Source organism: Caretta caretta, chromosome 2 (genome assembly GCF_965140235.1).
Source record: "Caretta caretta isolate rCarCar2 chromosome 2, rCarCar1.hap1, whole genome shotgun sequence".
Classification (NCBI taxonomy): Eukaryota; Metazoa; Chordata; order Testudines; family Cheloniidae; genus Caretta; species Caretta caretta.
In genome coordinates, this window is record NC_134207.1 from 79,963,499 (window position 1) to 79,985,568 (window position 22,070).

The 22,070-nt window shown below is 42.7% G+C and overlaps 1 protein-coding gene across 1 annotated transcript; it reads left to right on the forward strand.

Moving 5' to 3' along the window:
- Window positions 1-231: 231 nt before the first annotated feature.
- AQP4 (aquaporin 4) lies at window positions 232-19,734 on the forward strand. Its single transcript, XM_075125256.1, has 5 exons — window positions 232-254; window positions 9,651-10,065; window positions 10,920-11,084; window positions 11,483-11,563; window positions 15,207-19,734. Exons 2-5 carry the CDS (start codon window positions 9,685-9,687, stop codon window positions 15,480-15,482), a joined length of 903 nt encoding a protein of 300 aa, XP_074981357.1. The 5' UTR covers window positions 232-254; window positions 9,651-9,684; the 3' UTR covers window positions 15,483-19,734.
- Window positions 19,735-22,070: the final 2,336 nt, after the last annotated feature.

Consider the following 22,070-nt stretch of genomic DNA (forward strand, 5'->3'; position numbering starts at 1 on the left):
TGTGTGACGCCAAGGCAGCTGCGGCTCCGGGGGCGGGGGGGGGGGGGGTGCTGCTTCGTCTGCCCTCCCCAGTGTCCTGCGCCCAGAAGCCCCGCTCCCGGCTTTCTTCGCAGCAGCCCCAGCCCCACCTCCTCCCCCTCCCCGCTCTCCGAAGCGCAACACATGAGCGGTGCCTTTAACACCTTCCCCGACCATCCCCGCTGGCCCGGGGCTGCTGCACCGGCCTTCCCGCTCGCTTGTGAGTTGCGCTCTTGGTGGGTTTTGTTTTCCGCTCCCTGGGCAGCCGGTGGTTGGCTTCCAGAGCAAGGCAGGGGCGGGGAGGGATATTTGTTGCATGATCTTGGCCAAGAAAGTCTTTGGTTGCAGTGGGATGAAGCTGCCCTAGTAACTGGGCTAGCCCGTCCCTGTCTGGTAGAGGGGTGGGTGTTTTGTCTGTGTGCTGAAGGGGAAACATTAAACCACACGGGGCTGCAAAGTGGTCACGAAAAGGTCAGAGGCGATGCATTGCCTTTCGCCTGTTTGGACAGGGTCCTAAAAATACCTTTGTCTGTAAAAACAACAAGGAGTCTGGTGGCACCTTAAAGACTAACAGATTTATCTAGGCATAAGCTTTCGTGGGTAAAACACCGCTTCTTCAGATGCATAACTATCCCCTGATACTTTTCAGAGTAGCAGCCTTGTTAGTCTGTATCCGCAAAAAGAAAAGGAGTACTTGTGGCACCTTAGAGACTAAACAAATTTATTCAAGCATAAGCTTTGGGATGCATCCGATGAAGTGAGCTGTAGCTCACGAAAGATTATGCTCAAATAAATTTGTTAGTCTCTGACTGAAAGGTGCAACTGAAACTGTTTTTCGCTTGTAATATGGGGTCACTGTTAGGGCTGCCAACTTTCTAATCACACAAAAGGGAACACCTCTGCCCTGTGCCTTCTCCGAGGCCCTGCCCCTGCCCACTCCATTTTCCCCCTCCCCCCAGTCACTCACTCTTCCCCACCTTCACTCAGTTTCACTGGGCTGGGACAGGGGGTTGGGGTGCGGCAGGGGGTGTGGGCTCTGGACTGGGGGGGTGCAGGCTCTGGGATGGGGCCAGAGATGAGGCGAGAGAGGTTTGGGGTGCAGCAGAGGGCTCTGGGCTGGGGCAGAGGGTTGGGGTGTAGGGGGGATGAGGGCTCCGGCTGGGGCTCGGGATGAGGGCTGTGGGGTGGAAGAGGAGACACCCAGCGTTCCCGTCGAAAACCAGATGCCTGGCAACTCTAGTCACTGCCTAGAAAAGATTGAGAAGCACTGCACTGGATGTTTCCATCCAACCAAGCCATAGGTTTGGTTTGGCTCATAAGTTATAGGTTATTTTCTCCTGAAGAACTACAGTACACGTGTGTTTCTTGCAAAATTGGGTTGAGTTACATTTTGAAAGCAAAACAAAATTGGTGAGAAAAACCTAGGACAGCATGTGCTTGCCTTGCTACAACAGCTGACTGTCACACAAATTGTATGCAGGGTAGTTGTAGATGTGTCCGGCCCAGGATATTAGAAAGATAAGGTGGATGAGGTAATATCTTTTGTTGGCCCAGCTTCTGTGGCGAGAGAGACAAGCTTTCAAGCCATCCAAAGCTCTTCTTAGACATCCAAGTGAGTAATGTCTGTTGAACTGCAGGCAGCTGTGCCATAGAGGGCTGAGAGTGCTCCAGCTTGCTACAGAGGTGGCTGTTAAAATATTTGTGAGATTCACAAAACATTGAAACAAGTGACACGTGGAGTGTTGTTTGTAGTAATCCTTCACTTTGTTTGCTCTGCTCACTTTTAATCACTGACATAATTTTAGTTAGAAATGGATGAATTTTTAAAATTTAAGTGAACTTTCTTAGTGCTGTCTTTATTAGTGGTATTGCTTATAGTAATGCTTAGAGACCGTAATTCAGGTTGGGGTCCTGTTTCACTAGGTATGTATATAGTAAGAGACATGTCCATGCCCCAAAGAGCTAACACTGTAAATAGACAAGGCAGGCAAAGGACATGAGGGAAAACTGAGGCATGAAAGTGAAATGACTTGCCCATGGTCACACAGCAGATCAGTGGCAGAGTGAGAAATAGAACTGATGTCTCTTGACTCCCAGTCCACTGCACTACCCTTTAGGCCATAATGCCAATCTTCGTATCAATCACAGTTCACATTTCAGTGTCATAGCTACACTGGCACATCCATGCCCATAGGATGTTAAGAAAGAGAGGTGTGTGATGGCCGTCATGCTCGCTGAGGCACCCAGGTCCTCCAGAGCAAAAAGCATGAGCAGCTCCAGCATGAGAAAAGAGTTACAGCTCTGTAACTAAGGGCTGTAACAATTCATATCCTCTATGGATCAGCACAGAGGGGGACCAGTAACACACTCATTAGCGGGTTACATGTGCGTAAACAAAGCAAACACTTAAGATAATACTTGTAAAAATATAGATGAAACAATACAGGGCTACTGTGTTTTTCCACAAAGCTTAACAGGATGGAAATTCACCTTCTCTTGATAAACAGAGCCTGACTATTCATTTGTGTAATGCCTTAATATAATACTTGGCTCTTAAATAGCACTTTACATTTTCAAGACCTTCACACTCTGACCTGGATTGCCAGTTTGCAATCTGCCCTTTGTAAGGAGCAACCTGTTGTTGCACTGACCCTGGAGCAGCCTAGGAGAGACTGTGGCCTGGTCTACACTACAGAGTTAGGTCAAGGTAAGGCAACTTACGTCCATCTGATTATGTCAGTGTCTACTCCAGCCGATGTAAGTGCCCTACTACACCGACATAATAACTCCACCTCCACGAGAGGCACAGGGCTTATGTTGGTGCAGTTAGGATGATGCAGTGTCTGTGTAGACAGTGCATTACAGTGTTGGCTGTCATTCTTGTCAATTTCACAGCTCCTGACTGGAGCCCTAAAATTGACTAGAAAGGCAGGTAGGTTCCCTCCTGAGAACCTTGTGCCCGGCTCACAGCTGGTGCTGTCACCCCGGAGTAGGTGGAGGGCTCCAGCTGTAAGCCCGGCTACCGCCCAGGCTCTCAGCTACCCACCTGCCACAGAGCTAACTGCTGGAGCCTGGGCTCCCGTCGCCCCATTCATCACTAGGAGCCCAGCTGCCACCTGGGCTCCCCACTCTCTGACAGGAGCTTGGCAACTGCCTAGACTCCCTGCGGGGACTCCATGCTCAGAGTCTGGGCTGCTGCTTGGCTCCCAGCAGAGAGCGGGGAGACAGGAGCCCATGGGGCAGTTGGGCTCTAGATGGAGAGCTCTGCAGGAAGCTGAAAGCCCAGACTGTCAGCCTCCCACCCCCATACTGCTCCTCTTAACTCAGAGGAAGTGCTGAAAGTGAGCAAGAGCACCATCGACAGTGTAAACATGAAAAACCGCAGTAATTACTGTGGTGGCTGTAAATTGACCTAACATAGGTGCACTTAATTTTGTAGTTTCAGAGGAACAGCCGTGTTAGTCTGTATTCGCAAAAAGAAAAGGAGTACTTGTGGCACCTTAGAGACTAACCAATTTATTTGAGCATGAGCAGCTGTGGCTCACGAAAGCTCATGCTCAAATAAATTGGTTAGTCTCTAAGGTGCCACAAGTACTCCTTTTCTTTTTGTTAATTTTGTAGTGTAGACATGCCCTGTGACTCCCCAAATTAGTCTCCCTTCTGGTCTCTCTGCTGCTCCCGGGAGGGAGTAAACTGCACCAGGTTGATTCCTAGATTTATAGTTTTCAAGGCCAGAAGGGACCAGTGTGATTATCTAGTCTGACTTCCCATATAACACAGGCCATAGAACTTCCCCAAAAGAATTCCTAGAGCAGATCTTTTAGAAAAACACCTAATCTTGATTTTAAAATTGTTAGTGATGAAGAATCCACCACGCGCTTGGTAAATTGTTCCACTAGTTAATTACTCTCACAGTTAAAAATGTGTTCCTTATTTCCAATCCTAATTTTAGTTTCAATTTCCAGCCATTGGATTGTTTTATATCTTAGTCTGCTAGAATGAAGAGCCCATAATTAAATATTTGTTCCCTATGTAGACACTTATAGACTGTAATCAAGTCACCCTTTATCCTTCTCGTTGTTAAGCTAGATAGATCAAACTCCTTGAGTCTGTCTGTATAAGGTGTGTTCTTTCATCATTCTCATGGCTTGTCTCTGAACTCTCTCTAATTTATCAACATCCTTCTTGAATTGTGGACACCAGAAGTTACTCCTGAGGGAATTCTGTGCCAAAAATATTAAAATTCTGCACACAATATTTTAAAATTCTGCAAATTTTATTTGTCAATAAATAAGTGTGGAGGCTCCAGCATGGTAGTGGGGAACACAGACCACTGACTACACAGAGGTAGGAGATCACCCTGTGCCTCCTCTCCCCCAGACATGGACTCGGCGGTAAAGTTGCACCCGACCCTGACATTGTGCAAGACCAGGACTGTCCCAGAAACACCCCAGGGCCCTGCCCCTCCGTGCCAAGCACACTAGATGTAGGCAGACAGGCTCAACCCAGCAGGATCCAAGTATGGAGGGACTTAGTGTAGGGAGATCCAGGTGTGGGTGATAGGGTTCTGTATGGGGCAATCTGGGTGTGGGCAGGGTGGTGGGGCGTCCGGGTGCAAGGGAGATCTGGATGAACAGGGGCTTATTGGGGGTGGGGATTCTGGATGCAGACAAAATGGGACTCTGCTGGGGGGTCCAGGTGAAGGTGGTTGGGGCTCAACAGGGAGGTATGGGTGTGAAGGGCTCAGCGGGGGAGTTCAGGTGCTGGCTTTGTGGGGTGCAGGTCCAGGTGCTGGCTTGGTGGGATTCAGTGGGGTGGAAGTCTGGGTGCAGGGGTAGGGTGACCAGATAGCAAGTTTAAAAAATCGGGACGGGGTGGGAGGTAATAGGTGCCTATATAAGAAAAAGCCCCCAAAATCGGGACTGTCCCTATAAAATTGGGACATCTGGTCACCCTATGCAGGGGACTAGTCAGGGTGGTCCAGGTGCAGGTGGGTGGAGCTTGTTCTGGTGCGGGTTCGAGTGCAAGGGGCAGTCTGGGTGCAGGGGTGGGGTCCAGATGCAGGGAGGTTGTGCTCGGCGGAGGGGTCTGGGTTCAGGGGGCTCCAGCTGCAAAGAGAGGCTTGTTGGGGTATGGGTTTGGGTTCAAGGGAGTCAGTGGGGGGGGCGGTTCTGGGTGCAGGGCATGAGGCTGGGTATGAGGTGAGTCTGGATGCACGGGGGTTGGGCAGATGAGGGAGCAGCTTCCTGTACAGCGACCCCTCCCCCCCACAGCTGAGGAGCAATGGGGGCAAGAAGCAGCGGGGGAGGGAGTGCAGCGCTTCCTGCAGCTAGAAAGATTTCTGGGGGTGGGTCTGACCCAGCCCTGGCTGTTTCTTGGAGAGGCAGAGGAAGTCCTGTCATCCCCAGCCCAGCCAGGATTACTAGCTGAGCCTGGCACAGGGTAGGAGCCACTGACCAGGACGTCCCTAGCCCGCCCCCCATCCCCAGTGATTACCACTCCACTGGCTGCTCCGGAATCCCAAAACAATGCGCCCACGCTGCTGGGGAGTGGCGCATGGCCGCTCTTGTGGCTTCCCTTTGTTTCCCTGTCAGAAAGTCATTTTTTCTGCAGGGAAGCAAAGAAATCTGTGGAGGACATGAACTCTGCGCATGCGTAGTGGCACAAATTTCCCCCAGGAGTAAGAACTGGGCACAGCATTCCTACTGCAATCACACCAGTGCCAAATATAGAGGTAAAATAACCTCTCTACTCCTACTCAGGATTCCTCTGTTTATGCGTCCAAGGGTTACATTCGGCCTTTTGGCCATAGCATCACACTGGAAGCTCACGTTCAGCTCATTATCCACCACGACCACAAAATCGTTTTCAGTCACTACTTCCCAAGATAAAGTCCCCTATCTTGTAAGTATGGTCTATTGTCTTTGTTCCTAGATGTATGTATTTACACTTAGCCATATTAAAATGCATACTGTTTGCTTGAGTCCAGTTTACCAAGTGACCTGTCCTCTTCATTATTTACCACTCCCCCAATGTTTGTGTCATCTGTTTGTGTCATTTGTGTCATTGTGTCATCAAACCTGACACATCATATGCTCTCTGATGTGCTAGTGTAGCTATGCCAACAGGTACATTTTCCAAGGCTCTGCCCCTTTCTGCTTACTTGTGCAAGGGTGGGGAAATGAAGAGCCTGCTGCCCCTGCATGCTGGAAGCAACAGTACAACACACTGGTGCAAGGGAATAAGGAGGCACTTCAGGCCCCCTTACATTCCACCAGCATATAGGACAGGCCACAGTGTCCTCTGTCAGGCAGGAACATATTTTTATTCTAATTTTACAGAGGAGGAAAATTAAACACAGAGTGGTTGTAATTTGGCCAGCATCGCACAATGACGTGAGAGTAAATCCAAGGTGAAGATTAGGAGTTCCTGTCTCCCTGTCCCATGCACAATGCACTAGACTACGCTGTTGCCAGGGAGGTAGTATTTGGTTGGATCTGTGTTAGAGTTAGGCCAGCAGTAGAGGGTGGGTTTAAGTGACAATCTGGTTTAGGGTTCAAATTCAGTGTCAATTTCATAAGCTGTTTTTGTGAACGTTTGGCCATTTTGAATGATAGAAATGTTGCAGGGTTAGCTGTTGTTGCATGTCTTAGTTGTCTTAGTGTGACTAGGTATATTCCGCCTGGCTGGGAGCCCCGTGGTACTACTGTACCCCAGCCCAAGAAATAGAGAGCGGAGAGGAGAACAGCAGCGAATATGGGTCCTCCAAGTTTACCTAGAGAGGAGTCTTCAGAACAGCTGTTTTGGAAACCACAGGGACCAGGTACTCCAAGGGCTAGAGGGGTCTGAAACAGCCAATCAGGCCCTAGTGGCCCAGATAAAAGGAACTGCAAGGGCCTTAGCAGTTCAGTTTCTCGCTGGGAGCAGAGGGGAAAGGAAGGGTGCTACTCTCTGGCCACAGGAGCTTGTGGGATAGCCAAAGATTGCCTGGCAGTATTTTGCAGAACTGGGTTTGCACGGAGAGAGAGTACCTAAGAACCTTAACTCTGGGATAAGGATGAAGTTAAAATGCCTGGTGGGAAGAGGCCTAGGGAAGAAGCAGCAACTGATTGACTCAAGCAGTGTGTGGTTGCTAGTGTGTAGGGTCCCTGAGCTGGGTTGGAACCCAGAGTAGCGGGCAGGCCTGCATTCCCCCACAGGTAACATGGCATAAACCCCAAGAAGGACACGGAGTTTGTTTGGGAGCCTGAACAAGGGGCTGAACTTAAAGGACCCAGAGCCTCTGCGGAAGACCCTACCGAGGGCAAAGAGATTGTTTATTTATTGGGCTCTTTAATACCCTGGGAGGGGTTCACTCAGACTTTGTGACTTGGACAGAGGGCCAAGCCACTGAACACCCACAAAAGTCAGTCTGCAGGAAGAACCTGGGGTGAGAGAAGGACTGCAATACTGCATCCAGCCCCACGGAGGTGGTCAAGAGGTGAATTTGTCACACTGTGGTTGAAATCTTGTGAAAACAATCTCATCTGGGTCAAAAAAAGAAAAATTTTGTCCCATTCTTGTTCAGGCCCTGACTGAAACCAAAACTCTAGGTGCTGGTTCATATCTAGGTATCCAACATTTTAAAGGGGTTTAAGGTTCCAGTTTTGCTTTATCTCTTCATTGCTTCTATGGGGGGTTGTCCCAGGGAAATGCAGCACTAAATAGTTAAAGGGAAGCAGAAGGTGGCTGCTACTTATAAGGTCCCTGGGTTGGGACTTGGAGTAGTGGGCATGCCTGGGTCCATTCTCTCCCCCCCCCCCCCCCCGCCCCACACACCCAGGCCCCAGGTGGAGTGGCCAATTCCCTGAAGAAGGGGCTGAAGGCCTAGAAAGAGGGGCAGTATTTGTGGGACTTCTGATACAACATACACACCCCAAAGGGGACTGAACTGTAAAGAGTGACCCAGCTGAGACAATAGGTGAAAAATCTCCAAGGAGGAAGCCCTGGGGGTACTGCTCCATACCAGAGCAAGGACAATTTAAGACTGAGCCCAGGGAGGGCTGCAGGAACAGACCAACTGTGGGTACTTGATTGGCCCTGTTGGACTTGTACTCCAGAAGGGATCTGTTTGTTGTTTCACAACAACAGAGGGCTGAGTCACTGAAATCTGCCTAAGACATTTAACTGCCAGTAGGGGTCACCACAAGCAGAGCAATGCAGAGGGAGTGCAGGTGTAGACACACACTCAGCCAGTACGGGTGCTCATGTGAAGTGGGTGGGCCCTGCCACACCTCCTCTGAGAGCATCAAAACTGCACTGCTGAGAAATTCATGGTCATGTGTGCCTCTGGTGCTTATGAAGATACATAATGCATTCTTTCACGTGGAAGTGTTGTTGGGTATGTACTATGGCTCAATTACCTTAGGTAACTGGTTATTACATTCCTCCATCCTTCCACTTGAAATTCTGCTCTGAGTTGTAGAAGTTATTTTCCTTTGTTTAAATTAAAAAAAGAAAGAAAATCTTGTTTGCATTCCTTGGAAACTCATAAAATGCTACCTTTTTGGTTTATTCTCAATTTATTAATACTACAAATAACTTCTTCAGTAACCCACTTTCATAGGTCTCTGGGCAGCGAACAAAAATGTAACTCATGATGAAGGCAGCGTAGCCTACCTAGTAAATATCGGTGCTGGTGCACAAATGAAACCAAGGTACTTCTTTCTCCTCCCACCCACAGCTCTCCACAATACTTATCCAATAAATATTACTACATCTCGCTCCTCACCCTACAAACATAGCCCAAAGGAAATTGAATGTTTGATTCAGGGGACAAGATTTAGGATTTCTTGTATTCTCCTGGTTGTATTCATTTTACCAAATGTCCAGCCTGAAGAAACTGTTTCTTATTGACACAAAGTAATATTTCAAAAAGAGGCTCTCTTATAAATGCTTCTAGGGCAACTTCCAAAACTGCAACACCAATGTTGCAGTTTGGGAAATTAGGATTTTGATTGGGCTCTTGGCCTTTTATTAAAATATTGTATATGTGCTGGTAAAGTACGAATTTGCACAGAAAGGGAAGTTCTCCATCGAACACACACAAGGGACAAAGGGGCCACTGAAGTTAATGGGGTTTTACAGTATGCAAGGTCAATGCAGGATTCAGAAGAGCAGCCGTGTTAGCCTGTATCCACAAAAAGAAAAGGAGGACTTGTGGCACCTTTTAGAGACCAACCCATTTATTGGAGCATAAGCTTTCATGGGCTACAGCTCACTTCATCGGCTGTGTGCAAGTTCAATGCAGACTTTGATGCAACTAGAAGGACAAGCCTACTTAGTTTTAAAAAAAACTATAGGCTTCTTTACCTGAAACTCCATCTATTCAGAGAGACTTTCCTTCTCAAACATGATGACTAGTTGCCCTGCGTCCTTTAGACTGCAGTATACTAAGAACAGGACTTCCTGAGCATGAGTAAGGTTTGTTTAGGAGGTCACTCTCTCTCACAAGGCACATCTTTATTATTAGCCCCACCATAGAGTGCCCAGTGTTGCTGCCATCCCCAGAAGGTCAGCCATATAATAACCCTCTGCAGCAAGATCTAAGGCTGACTTGGTGAATTCTGATGCAGATTTGTTTTCTTTTTCAGTAAGTGTGGACGTCTGTGTAAGTGTGAGACCATCATGGTGGCATTTAAAGGCGTCTGGACTCAGCCTTTCTGGAAAGCTGTTTCAGCAGAATTTTTGGCCATGCTAATTTTTGTCCTCCTCAGCCTTGGCTCTACAATCAACTGGGGTGGATCTGAAAAGCCTCTGCCTGTAGACATGGTCCTTATCGCTCTCTGCTTTGGACTGAGCATTGCAACCATGGTGCAGTGCTTTGGACACATCAGTGGTGGCCATATTAACCCTGCTGTGACTGTTGCTATGGTCTGCACTAGGAAGATCAGCCTTGCCAAGTCTGTCTTCTATATTGTTGCCCAATGCCTGGGTGCAATAGTGGGGGCAGGAATTCTCTACCTTGTCACACCCCCAAGTTTGGTGGGAGGCTTGGGAGTTACTACGGTAACAACTTTTGCTCCTACTCTTAAAGTAGAATAACTTTTTAGTGTCAGATTTAAACCCAGAAAGTAGAAGTGATGGTTTAAGTGCATTGCTGGTTTATTTACAGCTCCTATATGTGGCTTAGATCTCTCATTAGAATGGGTTTATACTAAGCAATATTTACAGCTATTCTTTTACAGAATATTTCTCTTCTAGAATTCCCCAAAATCTGGTAACAGCAGGTAATGCTAATCTACATTCACAGTTTAAATATATATGCATGAAATACAATTTCAAGAAGAATTCTGAAATTAATTCTATGCCAGTATGATGGTGATTGAAAAAAACATCAATTTAAAATGACACACTTCTGAAATAGATTGTGCCTCAGATTTCCACTTTGTTCTAAGCTAATAAGGAATGCCATCAGTTAGCCCTGTTGCAGGACTTATTAAAAATGCACTTGAGCCACACGCTGCTTAATTTTTAATTGAAATTTCAATTAATTAAGTCAGGGCTAATTAATTAATTTATAATTGAATCGTAAATTACAGTGCTCTCAAGGAAAAAAAGTTGTGCAAGTTTAACTGCAGCATTTGCAAATTCAAGATATAATAAATGCAGTCTAGCTTTGAAGTGCTACATTAAAATCCAGTAAGAACTTTGTCAGTCCATCAGTAATTTTCCATGGCTGTCAAAAAAAAAAGGGGGGGAAGGGGGGTAAAAAATGAATCCATACCTTTCCAAAGTGCAGTGCCATTTCATCACTGTGCATGATTCAACATTTTCAGTCATAAAACAATTAATATTTGTAGTAGCTTTTTGAACTGCAAACTCACCTTTGCTTCATCTTCGGTGGTTGTTTCTTTTTCCAGGTACATGGAGATCTTTCCGCTGGCCATGGACTTCTGGTGGAGTTGATAATTACATTCCAGCTGGTTTTTACTATTTTTGCCAGCTGTGATTCAAAACGAAGCGATGTCACTGGTTCAGTGGCTTTAGCAATTGGATTTTCTGTTGCAATTGGACATTTATTTGCTGTAAGTTAATGACTTCTGCTTAAATAATAGAGCCCGTCTTCCACTGTCCCTACTCCTGAACTAGATGGGAGCTCCAGGAGCCTTTAGAGCTGTAATTCTTTAATAGCCTGTTGGGGATCCCTTGCAAAGCCCAATGACCTCAATGGGCTTTGCATTCTATTGATAGGGTATTGGATCAGGTTTTTATCTGTCTATGTATATGTTAATTCTGTCACTAGAAGGGTGATCTGGAGAATGATAACACAGTCTGATACTACTGTAGCTGGTAGGAATACAAAAGCAGAGATGGCTCGAAGTGGTTTGTGTGACAGTACTGCATTCCAGCAAATGGCGACAGTAAATGGTTGAATAAGAATGTTCTAATCATAGCAATAGTTAACATTTTATTTTTACTGTAGATCAACTACACTGGTGCCAGTATGAACCCTGCTCGATCATTTGGACCTGCAGTTATCATGGGGAAATGGGAAAACCACTGGGTAACCGCTTTTATCCTTCATTTATAGTAGTAATGACCAACTACCAAATTATATTTTTTCTTCATTTTCTCTTCTTATTCTTCATAATGTTCTATAGAGACAATCACTGAGAAAGATGGGCCACTGACCTGCCACAAGCTTTACCATATTTATCTGTTCTTTGCCTAAAGTACAGGTCTTAAAGTTGTACTCTGTCTGTCCTGCGTGGGATGAATTATAATTGCCTATTGTGTATTTGGAGGTTAGGTTTTTGAGGAGACTGCAAGCATGGAGAGAGAATCCGGACATGTTAAAAACAAAAAACGCAATGTGATCAAAATAATTTTTGTTATTGGAAAGAAAGATACTTTGAGCTTGATTGCAAACCCCTCAGTCAAGCTGGGGAGTAGCTACTCAGGTAATCCATTGGCTTCCCATTTTCTAAATGCTTCTAAAAAAAGGAGGCCAGATATGCAATGTGAGAACTTCTCCATTTTGATCTGGCATGAGTGGGCATACGTGAGTAACTGCTCACCAATGTGAGATAACGGGATCAGAATCTGGGCTTGTGAGAGTAAAACCTGCTTTGATGAGCAAACATCAGCCCAACTAAGAGTACATGTGTGGGAGGCAGTTTTGATTAACAGATTTTGCAGTGCTAATGGTGCAATAGTTTATTAAAGCATTCTGGATAAAATAATTATTAAAAACAAATTCACGTATGATAGGCAAGAGGGGTAATGTCTTACTTTCCCCTCATTAAAGTCATGACAGGCATTTTTAGAAACACTTCCAATATTATTTTTAAGACGGCCACATCCTGTCGTGTTTATCTATATTTCCTAATTTGAAACAATGGGCCCATCTTATTTCCCCTGCAGTTCATAGCAAAACTTTCATTGCCTTCAACTGGAATAGGATCAGGCCCATAGGCTCTGATCCTACAAACACTTACAACACGCGTAACTTTTCCCCCCATTAGTCAATTTACTGAAGTGGATTTACTATTACCACCAAATGGTTTATTCAGATTTTAAAACTACTGTAATAATTCACAAGATTAATTAATTATCCAAAGACATCTAATATAGAACTGTCAAGGTTTCTTCCCCACTCTGAACTCTAGGGTACAGATGTGGGGACCTGCATCAAAACCTCCTAAGCTTACTTTTACCAGCTTAGGTTAAAACTTCCCCAACGTACAAACTATTTTACCTTTTGCCCTTGGACTTTCGCTGCCACCACCAAACATCTAACACCGGTTACTGGGAACAAGTCCATTTGGAAACGTCTTTCCCCCCAAAATCCTCCCAAATCTTACACTCCCTTTCCTGGAGAAGGTTTGATAAAAATCCTCACCAATTTGCATAGGTGACCACAGCCCCAAACCCTTGGATCTTAAGAACAATGAAAAAGCATTCAGTTTCTTAAAAGAAGAAAAAAGAAAAAGAATCACCTCTGTTAAATCATGATGGTAAATACCTTACAGGGTAATTAGATTGAAAACATAAAGAATCCCTCTAGGCAAAACCTTACGTTATAAAAAGATACAAAAACAGGGATATCCATTCCGTTCAGCACAGCTTATTTCCTCAGCCGTTTAAAGAAATCAGAATTTAACGCATCTCTAGCTAGATTATTTACTAAGTTCTAAGACTCCATTCCTGTTCTGTGCCTGACAAAAGCATCACACAGACAGACACAGACCCTTTGTTTTTCTCCCTCCTCCCAGCTTTTGAAAGTATCTTGTCTCCTAATTCGTCATTTTGGTCAGGTGCCAGCGAGGTTATCCTAGCTTCTTAACCCTTTACAGGTGAAAGGGTTTTTCCTCTGGCCAGGAGGGATTTTAAAGGTGTTTACCCTTCCCTTTATATTTAAGACAACAACCAAAAGTGTAAATATATGTATAGTATTTATTGGAGTAACAGCCCAGGGGAAGCAGAACTGCTGTCCTAGCTGCTTGAAAGATCTCTTCTGCTCCTGAAATAAGAGAGAGTCACCTGCCCTTAGCAAAGGCAGGTGAGACCTGTAACAGTACATGGCTAACTAGTATTGCAGGACTATTGGGAATTATGTTGAAGCAAATTGGCATACCATGCATTTGTGTGCAAATAGGATAATTAGAAGTCTAATTGCCTCTTCTGGGTGAACAGAAATCAGGTATGCAGAGCTGTCTGCAATTTCAGAGACCAGGTTTGGATTCTTTTGAAAATGTGGTCCTAAAAATAAAAGTAGAAATATTTGTTTATGCACTCTGATTTGTTTTCTGCATTTATACACAAGACAATGAGGTGTTGGTGAGGAAAAGAAAGTTTTTAATTAATAAAGGGTTTTATTTTCTTTGTGCCCTCTTGTAAGCAAGGCAAATATAAACATGTCTTTAAGTGACCAAAAAAACAAACACAAGGACATTTAGAGGAGGCCTTATGACAGACTATATATCAACTAAACTCCCTAACAACTGCTTTCACTTTGCAGATAAGAGGCTTGACTCTCCACTGCCTTTCTTGCACAGTCACTGACACCTGTGCAAAGCAAATACCAAATGCTACCACCACAGAATAGTGGCATTTGACCCTCATTTTGCACAGGTATCAATGACTGTGCAAGGGGCAATTCCTTTTCTCCAGAGGGAATTTATTGCTGGGCTTGGCTTGGCCCAAGATGCTTTCAGCATCTCCAGCCTGTCTGATAAAGAGTTTGAATTTTTGCCATGCTGAGAAAAATCAAAAATTTAAGCCAGATCTCTTCTGTCCCCTCAAAGAGAAAAATAACATAGGCGATTGGGGTGGAGGTGGGGAGGGTGGGAGCATGCCCAGCATATACATAGGTAGGCACAACTACACCAAAAAGCCCACCAATGCCACTGTTTCCAAGGCCACCGATGCCATCTACCCAGTAGTCCCCAGGACCAAAACTTAAGTTGGGGACCAATGAGGCTGGGTATCTGCCTGTAGTGAAGCATAGGGAGGCTGAGGAATACTGTACAGAGGTGGTTGGGGACCTCAAGGGGAGGGAAATGTGTGCTCAAGATGAAGCATTTTCCCTGTGTCCCGTGTTTGTCATAGTATCCTGACCTGTCTCATCAGAAAATGAGGGAATGCCTTCCTAACATTCCTGTAAAACCACTCAGTGCCCTCTCTGCACCATGTTGTTATGTTGCATGATGGTTCCACTCAGGATGGCTAGTCAGAGTTTCACATATTTTCTCCTCTCCAGAAGAAGGAGAGAGGGACTGAGAACATGTGAAGGACATACAATCCCTCTGAGATAATCACATGGAGCCCACTGAAATCAGTGGGAGTCTTTCCATTGCCACAGACTTCCTATGTGACTTTAGGCAAGCCACTTAATCTCCCTGTGCTTCAGATTTCCCTTCTACAAAACTGGGATGATACCACTTATATCTCATAAGCGTGTTGTGAGGACAAATTTATCAGCATTTATGAAATGTTCAAATACTATGGTGTTAGAGGCCACAGGAGGACCTAGACAGGCACAGCCTCATTGCTCAGAGCATGTCCACTTCTGAGCAAGAGAGGTTGGTTAAGCTCTCTACTCAAGGGGCTTTTGTGTCCATTTAAAGTCTTCACTAAACTGCTTTTCTCTGAAACATTTTCCTTTCCATCATGTACCCCTGTGGGGTTTCTTCCCTCTCTTGTAGGTCTATTGGGTTGGACCAATAATAGGAGCAGTCCTTGCAGGTGCCCTTTATGAGTATGTATATTGCCCAGATACTGAGTTCAAGCGACATTTTAAAGATGTCTTCAGTAAGGCTACCCATCAGTCTAAAGGGAAATACGTGGAGGTGGATGATAGCAGGAGCCAGATAGAGACTGACGACTTGATCCTGAAGCCTGGCATGGTTCATGTGATTGACATTGAGAGTGAAGACAAGAAGGGGACTGATCCAACCAATGAGGTGCTATCTTCTGTATGACTAGCAAGGAGCACTGAAAGCAGAGAATGGCCTACTAGAATGTCCACAGGTATCCTTCCACCCATTAAAGAGACAGATCTACTGTAAACCAGACACCTGCAATATCTGAAACTGTATGGAGATGACAGCAGCTATGTAGTTCTTCACCAAGCTATACACCTGCTCAGTTTGATTAGAAATTTACTGTATTTAAGAGTCCCCATAGATTCTTCCAAATTCAGAACTATCCTTTTTTGGGAGAGAGCATCCCAAGGTCAATTTGAAAGAGCTGATAGCATTTCCTTTTTAATAAGGCCATCAATAGCAAGATGGAAATAAAGATGTTTAACATTCAGATTGATAGTTAAGACTTATCTGCAAATGCCTATAGCACACAGACAAATTTATCAGATTATTCTTCTGACACTTAATTGGCTGTTGTCAACCCTGATTAGAATGTCTTATCCGTTAAGTGTTCTTTGTAAGGTTCAGTGACAATAATGCCAAAGTACAGCATGTAACAGATTCTTCCAAATTTAGGGTAGTATTTTTTGTTCTTATATATCCTATCATTATTTCTTTACAAACTCTGAAAAACTATATTTTCATAGGCAAAAATTGGTTCCTGTCAGTCATCCTACCAATTTTCATCCATTACATATCCATGTTCTGGTGTAAAAAATACTGCCTTCTTCCCGTTCCCCACAACTAAAAATATTGAAGCCAAAGGCTCTAATCTAATGCAATAATGCTGCAAAACCTTTAAATGTATTGTATGCAGGTTAGCATAGTTGTCCATCTCGTGAAACTTTCTCTTGAGGTTCAGCTATTGACCATTTAGTATTAGCTGACTATAGATCATGCAGGGAACCTGAAGGTCCACATGTTACTCAGTAACTCAAGCAAAAGTAAATAAATGTTCAGGTATCAGAAGAAAGGAAGGCGTTATCTGTTTTCAGTGCACTTATTCAAACAAATGTCACTGTGCTAATTTATATAACTAAACATTTAAATTACTTACCCACTTTGCTTACAATCTTATTTTTATTTATTAGCAAAATAAAGGTGGATTTTTAAAAAACTTTTAACTATATTGAAGCACTGACTGGAACATATTTGTAATAACAGGTTATATTGATATGACTGCTTTTGGTTTTGACATTTTTTTGCAAACTGGTCTCTAGTTAGTTGAACAGCATCAATGACTGTGGCACTGTTCATATAATCTTATTCTGTCATGTCTGTGGCAAAGTTTTCTCTGTTAATTAAATTTGACAATAAGAAATGCAAGCATGTGATGCTTTTTAGAGAAACAGGGAAAGGGATGCCCCAATGATATTACATGCAAAAGTGCTTAAGCGACCAATCCTTCTTGTATAGACGTGTTTCAACAGATGTAGCTAACCCAACATAAAATCTTTATAGAATCTTTTTAACTGGCTCATGGCTTTGTTCCTAACTAGTTGCTTTGGGGTTTGTTTGTTTTTGTTGGGGGTTTTTGTGATTTTTGCAATATGCCATTACAGTGCTTGTTGGAACACCATTTTCTGTCACCCTAGTTATATAGGTTGTATCTAAAACTTGAAATATGTTCATGATTATTTAACTACAGTACAAAAACAAGGTTGTGGATTGTATGTAATAGACTTGTCTGTCCTTTGATTTACAATATGTGCAAGTGTGTAACTCATTAAAATGAGTAAGGGGTGTGTGTGTGTATGTATATATAGTAATGGGATAACAGACCACTGCTAGGATCAAATCTCTGCATCATTGCATAAGGGCATGTCTATTACCAACTTATTTCAACCAGTAGTCTAGGCATTATCATGTTATATTCATTTTCCTGATCTCTTCCTCTCTTTGATAGTTTCTATCTCTGTAAGAAAGGGGACTGTTTTTCATGAATTGTATATATCTGATACAACTGCTGCATCAAAATTCAGAAATACAAACATAAATAAGAACATGCAAGACAATTTCAAATTGTATTGATGAATGTTGTCATGTGCGAAGGATGAAATCCATCCCTGTGCAGAGAACAGTGCAAGACCGCCACATATGCTTACCAGAGAGATTTTGCTAAACATTTAATAAATGCATGATTTCAACAGGCTAACTAAAAGAGACAAGTTGTACAACATTTGCGGACTGTTGGATAGAGTTTGTTTCTTGCATTTCAATATTTTAAGAAGCACGGTATCCAGTGACTCATCACTTGTGAAGTTTGTACAGCCTCATGTTCTTTAAATACAAGGCTGTGGTTTTTGCACTCAGTGGCTCGTCTAGACAAAAGGAATGAAACTTGTAGCTTCCTAACCCATCTACAGCCAGATTCTGTGGCTGAGGTGAGCATGAAACCAGCCAAGACAATTCAGAGACTTTTCCTTGTTACACTCTTTATTAATGAAGCGTGGCAAACGCTCAGAGCCAGTCCCAGGAGAGCTCCTCACACAAGGAAAGAGACAATGATAAGACACAGAATGTTCAACAAAGAAGTGAAAAAAGGAGGCAGCCAAAACAAATAGGACAAACTGATAAAGAATATTGCCACTTGCTCTCTGTAGACTTAGGAAGGAAGGGGCAGAAAGTGAGATACAGTGGGTCTACTCTTCCTCCATTGAATTAGAAGTTTGCCATTGACTACAATGGAAACAGGATTAAGGCCTAAGTATGTTTTCATTGAGTACCTTCTTAGGGCTTGCTCCTGTTCTCTGATACACAATGCACTTCACTATCTGTCTTGCAAAATCAGAGGTCAAAAGAGAGCCATTTCATTTTGAAAGTAGACGCATTGGATTTGAGTTTTATGACCCATCCCTAAAATAAACTCCAGCCGTACTCCTCTTTATCATCTGTTCTTCAGCACCACAAGGAGAGAGCACCATTTATCCAAGCCACAGTTTGATCTCTATAAGAAATTGATTTAGTCTGACTTATTGATTTTTATGTTGCTTCTAAATAGTTTTATGGTGGTATCATTAACATACAATATTTGAGTTAAACAGTATAGGCCTACATGATCTTTTTAACTGCTTGTATGTGTGTTTGCCTCACTTAATTTTTAAAATATATTTATTTGTATTTTAATATTCTTTCATGATCACTTATGTGCTACATTTTGTCAGCTATAAGTTTGTTGCAGCTGGTAATGTAACCAATGATCTATTAAGTGATATGTGGGAGCTTTAAAGCTTAAAACTTATTTTGTTTATGATGGCAGACGGTCACTGCAATAAATACACCCGGTGTGTCATCATAATCCCAGAAACTTAGAAATGGAGAAGACTTCTTGTATCCCCTCTGTCAGTATAGGATTGGTTCTTACAGTAGAGGCACATCATGACTAGTGTGTTCAAAATATTTATTTTTAATTACTGTAAATCATAAGAAAAAGATGAACGTTAAAGGTGGGGTGAACTTAAGCAAATACTTTTAGTTTGCAAATACCTTAAGTAGTCTATCACCCAAACGACTACTGATCTCAGCAAAAAATGTGATTCCTGAAGCATCTGGTATACTGTAATTCTTACCCCACTGAAGTACTAGAAGCTGTATCGTTGACTACAGTGGGAGTAGGAATAGGCCAATAGTCTCGTATCACATGCTGTGCTAAAATCTGGTATATATGTTAGTACACAAACTTTCTGCAATATATTTTGTTTCTGGTTATCAGTACTCTGCTCAGCAGTTAAGTTAAAAACATCCTTTAAAATAATCCTACATATTTCCATTTTTTAAATGTTTGGTTACAAAGATGTAACATTTATGCTTTGCAGTGTTTAGTCTGCAGCTTATGAAAATGTATGCCAGATATTCTGCACTCGACAATGTTGACTATATAAGAGAAATTACAATCTGGATATTTTATTCTAAGATCAGAGATGCAAACTAGTTATCAAATTTATATAACTCACCATCAAGGTGTGTGCATCTGAGTTGTGCAAGGACTCATTAAATAAACATGCGTGAAAATATACACTCAAGTATTTATTATTCTCTTGTATGAACCAAGTTATAATTGCACAGTTACTGTAATTCAGGATAAATTGTGTAAAACACACTGAATATCAGGATGTTTCCACAAAGTTATGTATTATTGAAACATTAGTCACCACAATATTAAAGCTAATATAATAGTATTTTAAACTTCCAGTGTGTAACATTTGGAATAATCTATTTAAATATATGCTTGTCTGGTGCATTTCGCTTGCATTGCTGTATCTCAGAGAGTTGAGCTATTGTAAATAAACTATTGTCTGTTTAAAAAATATATTTGGTCACTGGAAAATATTTTAAAACTATAGCTAAAGTACATAATAATACAAACAAACAGCAGGTGTCTGAGACCTTCTTCAAATGAACAAATTTGTGCTGTAAAGAATGAATGACTCTGTGAGAGAGAGCGTCTCCCATCAGTGAACAGATGGGTGTGTTTCTGGAAAGACTCCATAAGTTTACTGACACAAGCTAAACAAATTGAGGCAAGGGGTTAAACTGGTTTAAGTGCATCGGTATCAGGAGTTTGCACTCATTTAGGTAGATCAATTTAAAATTGAGTTAGAGTAGTTCCACTTTTCTTGTAGAGCCAAGGGGTAACATTTTTTCAAATTTTGATTTGTCAAAAGTGACATAGGCTCTTAAGTGCCTACGTCGCATTGTCTGTCTTTCCATGAGATGAAAGCTCTAAGTGCCTCTGAAAATGAGAACTTGGCTCATAAGTCACATACGCACTTTTGAGATTTTAATCAAGACTTTGGAAGATGATTGGTAAACTTGCTGAGGAGCAAACAGAAAGGCCAGCAAATGTGGAAAGTGTGTCAGATCAACTGCAACTGTATCCTCAGGGATGGTAATACAGGGCAGTCTACTGATAAAAATTACCTCATTTCCTCAAAATCAAAATGTTTCTCAAAGTCAACTTCCTCATAATCAAACTTTCTTTTAGACTCTTATCAAAAGTAGATTGTAGAGTGTTTCATGTATTTTTACCCCTCTTAACTTTTATCAGTCTGATAGGACTATCTTGGTTATTAATGCTTTTTCTTTCTTTTTTTTTCTTTTTTGTCCTTTAGCAATTAGAAAAACAATTGATACAAGTACAAAGATTGTAAAAATAACCTCACTTAAAATCACAAGGTACTCTTGAATGGAGAAACAAATCTGTTGTTATTAATTTCTAACCTTTTCATTTATGAGAGAAAAAAACAGGCACCTTCTATGGTGCTCACTATTCCACTCATAGCAAACATGGTTCATAACCTGCCTGTCAAACTTTTCATCTCCAATTCTCTTTTGGCTCTGAATGCCCAAAAAAGCTATGCAATTCATCTTCTTTTTAGAAGATTATATCGGTATAAAGTATAATAGGCTTGTGTGTGTTGTACAACTGGACATATCTGCAGGACTTAATTTTTCCCATGCTTCCACCATCATAAAAGGAAATGGTATAGTTATACAGTATCTTAAGGTGCTCGAACCTTGACATGTTCCTCTCTGTGTTGCTGAAGTACATTATTTCCTTTAAAGAGTCCTGTAGACTTTTTTTCACTTGACCCATTTAAAGGCAATGTGGTTGTTTACTGTGTTTTAGAACTTGAGGTTCTAGCACTGTAAAGTACTGTACTAGTCTCCCAACATTAGGCAACTGGGGACTGTTCCCTTTTACATCATGATTAAATCTAGCTATTCTATACAGTGTATGCTATGTTGTGTCGATTATTTGCTTTGTAACAGAGTCTCATTAGTTAACATCAGCTCAGGCTGACTCAGCATTCGTTTTTGTGTTGTGTTGTGTTTTTTGTTTTTTCATGCATGAGCCTTTGTAATTCTGATGATGAGTCTATTCTATTCAGGTTCTCATACCACTCCCATCTCCATGGTATGTGTGAGCCCAGCTACTTAACAAGGATCTCTTCAGATTGACATGCTGCCATGTTATTTATTCTGTGCAAATAATTTCTAACAGAATGGGCTCGCCAATGATCGGTGGCCAAATTCTTCAACATCAGTGGATCTATGTTGATTTAAACCAGCTGAAGATCTGGCCCTGGTGTTTTTAGAGTGGGGATAGAATCAGCAATGGCCCAGAGGTCCAATAATACATTTTGAAAAGCCTAATGTGTTTCAATGGCTCTGATTTGACAATTTAAAAATTGAGGAGAAATCCAGTACAGCAGTATGCTGTCCCTGTGCCTTCTTAGCATATACCCAGGAATATATAGTAAGATAAAGACTAACATGTAGTGATTAAACATGACAGAGTAAGGACAAAATGAACTCCAAAGACCAGGCAGATGTACAGAGATGTTTGGCTGTGCTGTTGTTTGCCCAGTGGTGTTGCTCCAGAGAAACAGCTGCACAGCATCTTCTCAGAGCTGACTCAGACCAGCTGCGCTGGGTAGGTTGCACACAATCAAACACAAATGTTTCAAATGCAGTTCCCCCTCCCCGCCCCTTTCCACAGCTGTCCAAAGCAGTTCAAGCCTACAGGGGGAGGGCATACATTGCTAGGGCACAATGCAGAAGTTGCTGTAGCCTCGAGAGTAATGTGAGTATAATGCTGTGTGTCCTACAACCTTTTATCTTTGAAAAATCCTAGAAAATAAA

Bases quoted from the DNA above. Each gene is read 5' to 3' on its own strand.
- AQP4 (XM_075125256.1), top strand. From the start codon at position 9,685: ATGGTGGCATTTAAAGGCGTCTGGACTCAGCCTTTCTGGAAAGCTGTT. The intron at 10,066-10,919 runs GTAACAACTTTT...TTCTTTTTCCAG, and splicing joins GAGGCTTGGGAGTTACTACG to GTACATGGAGATCTTTCCGC. The intron at 11,564-15,206 runs GTAACCGCTTTT...CCTCTCTTGTAG, and splicing joins GGAAATGGGAAAACCACTGG to GTCTATTGGGTTGGACCAAT.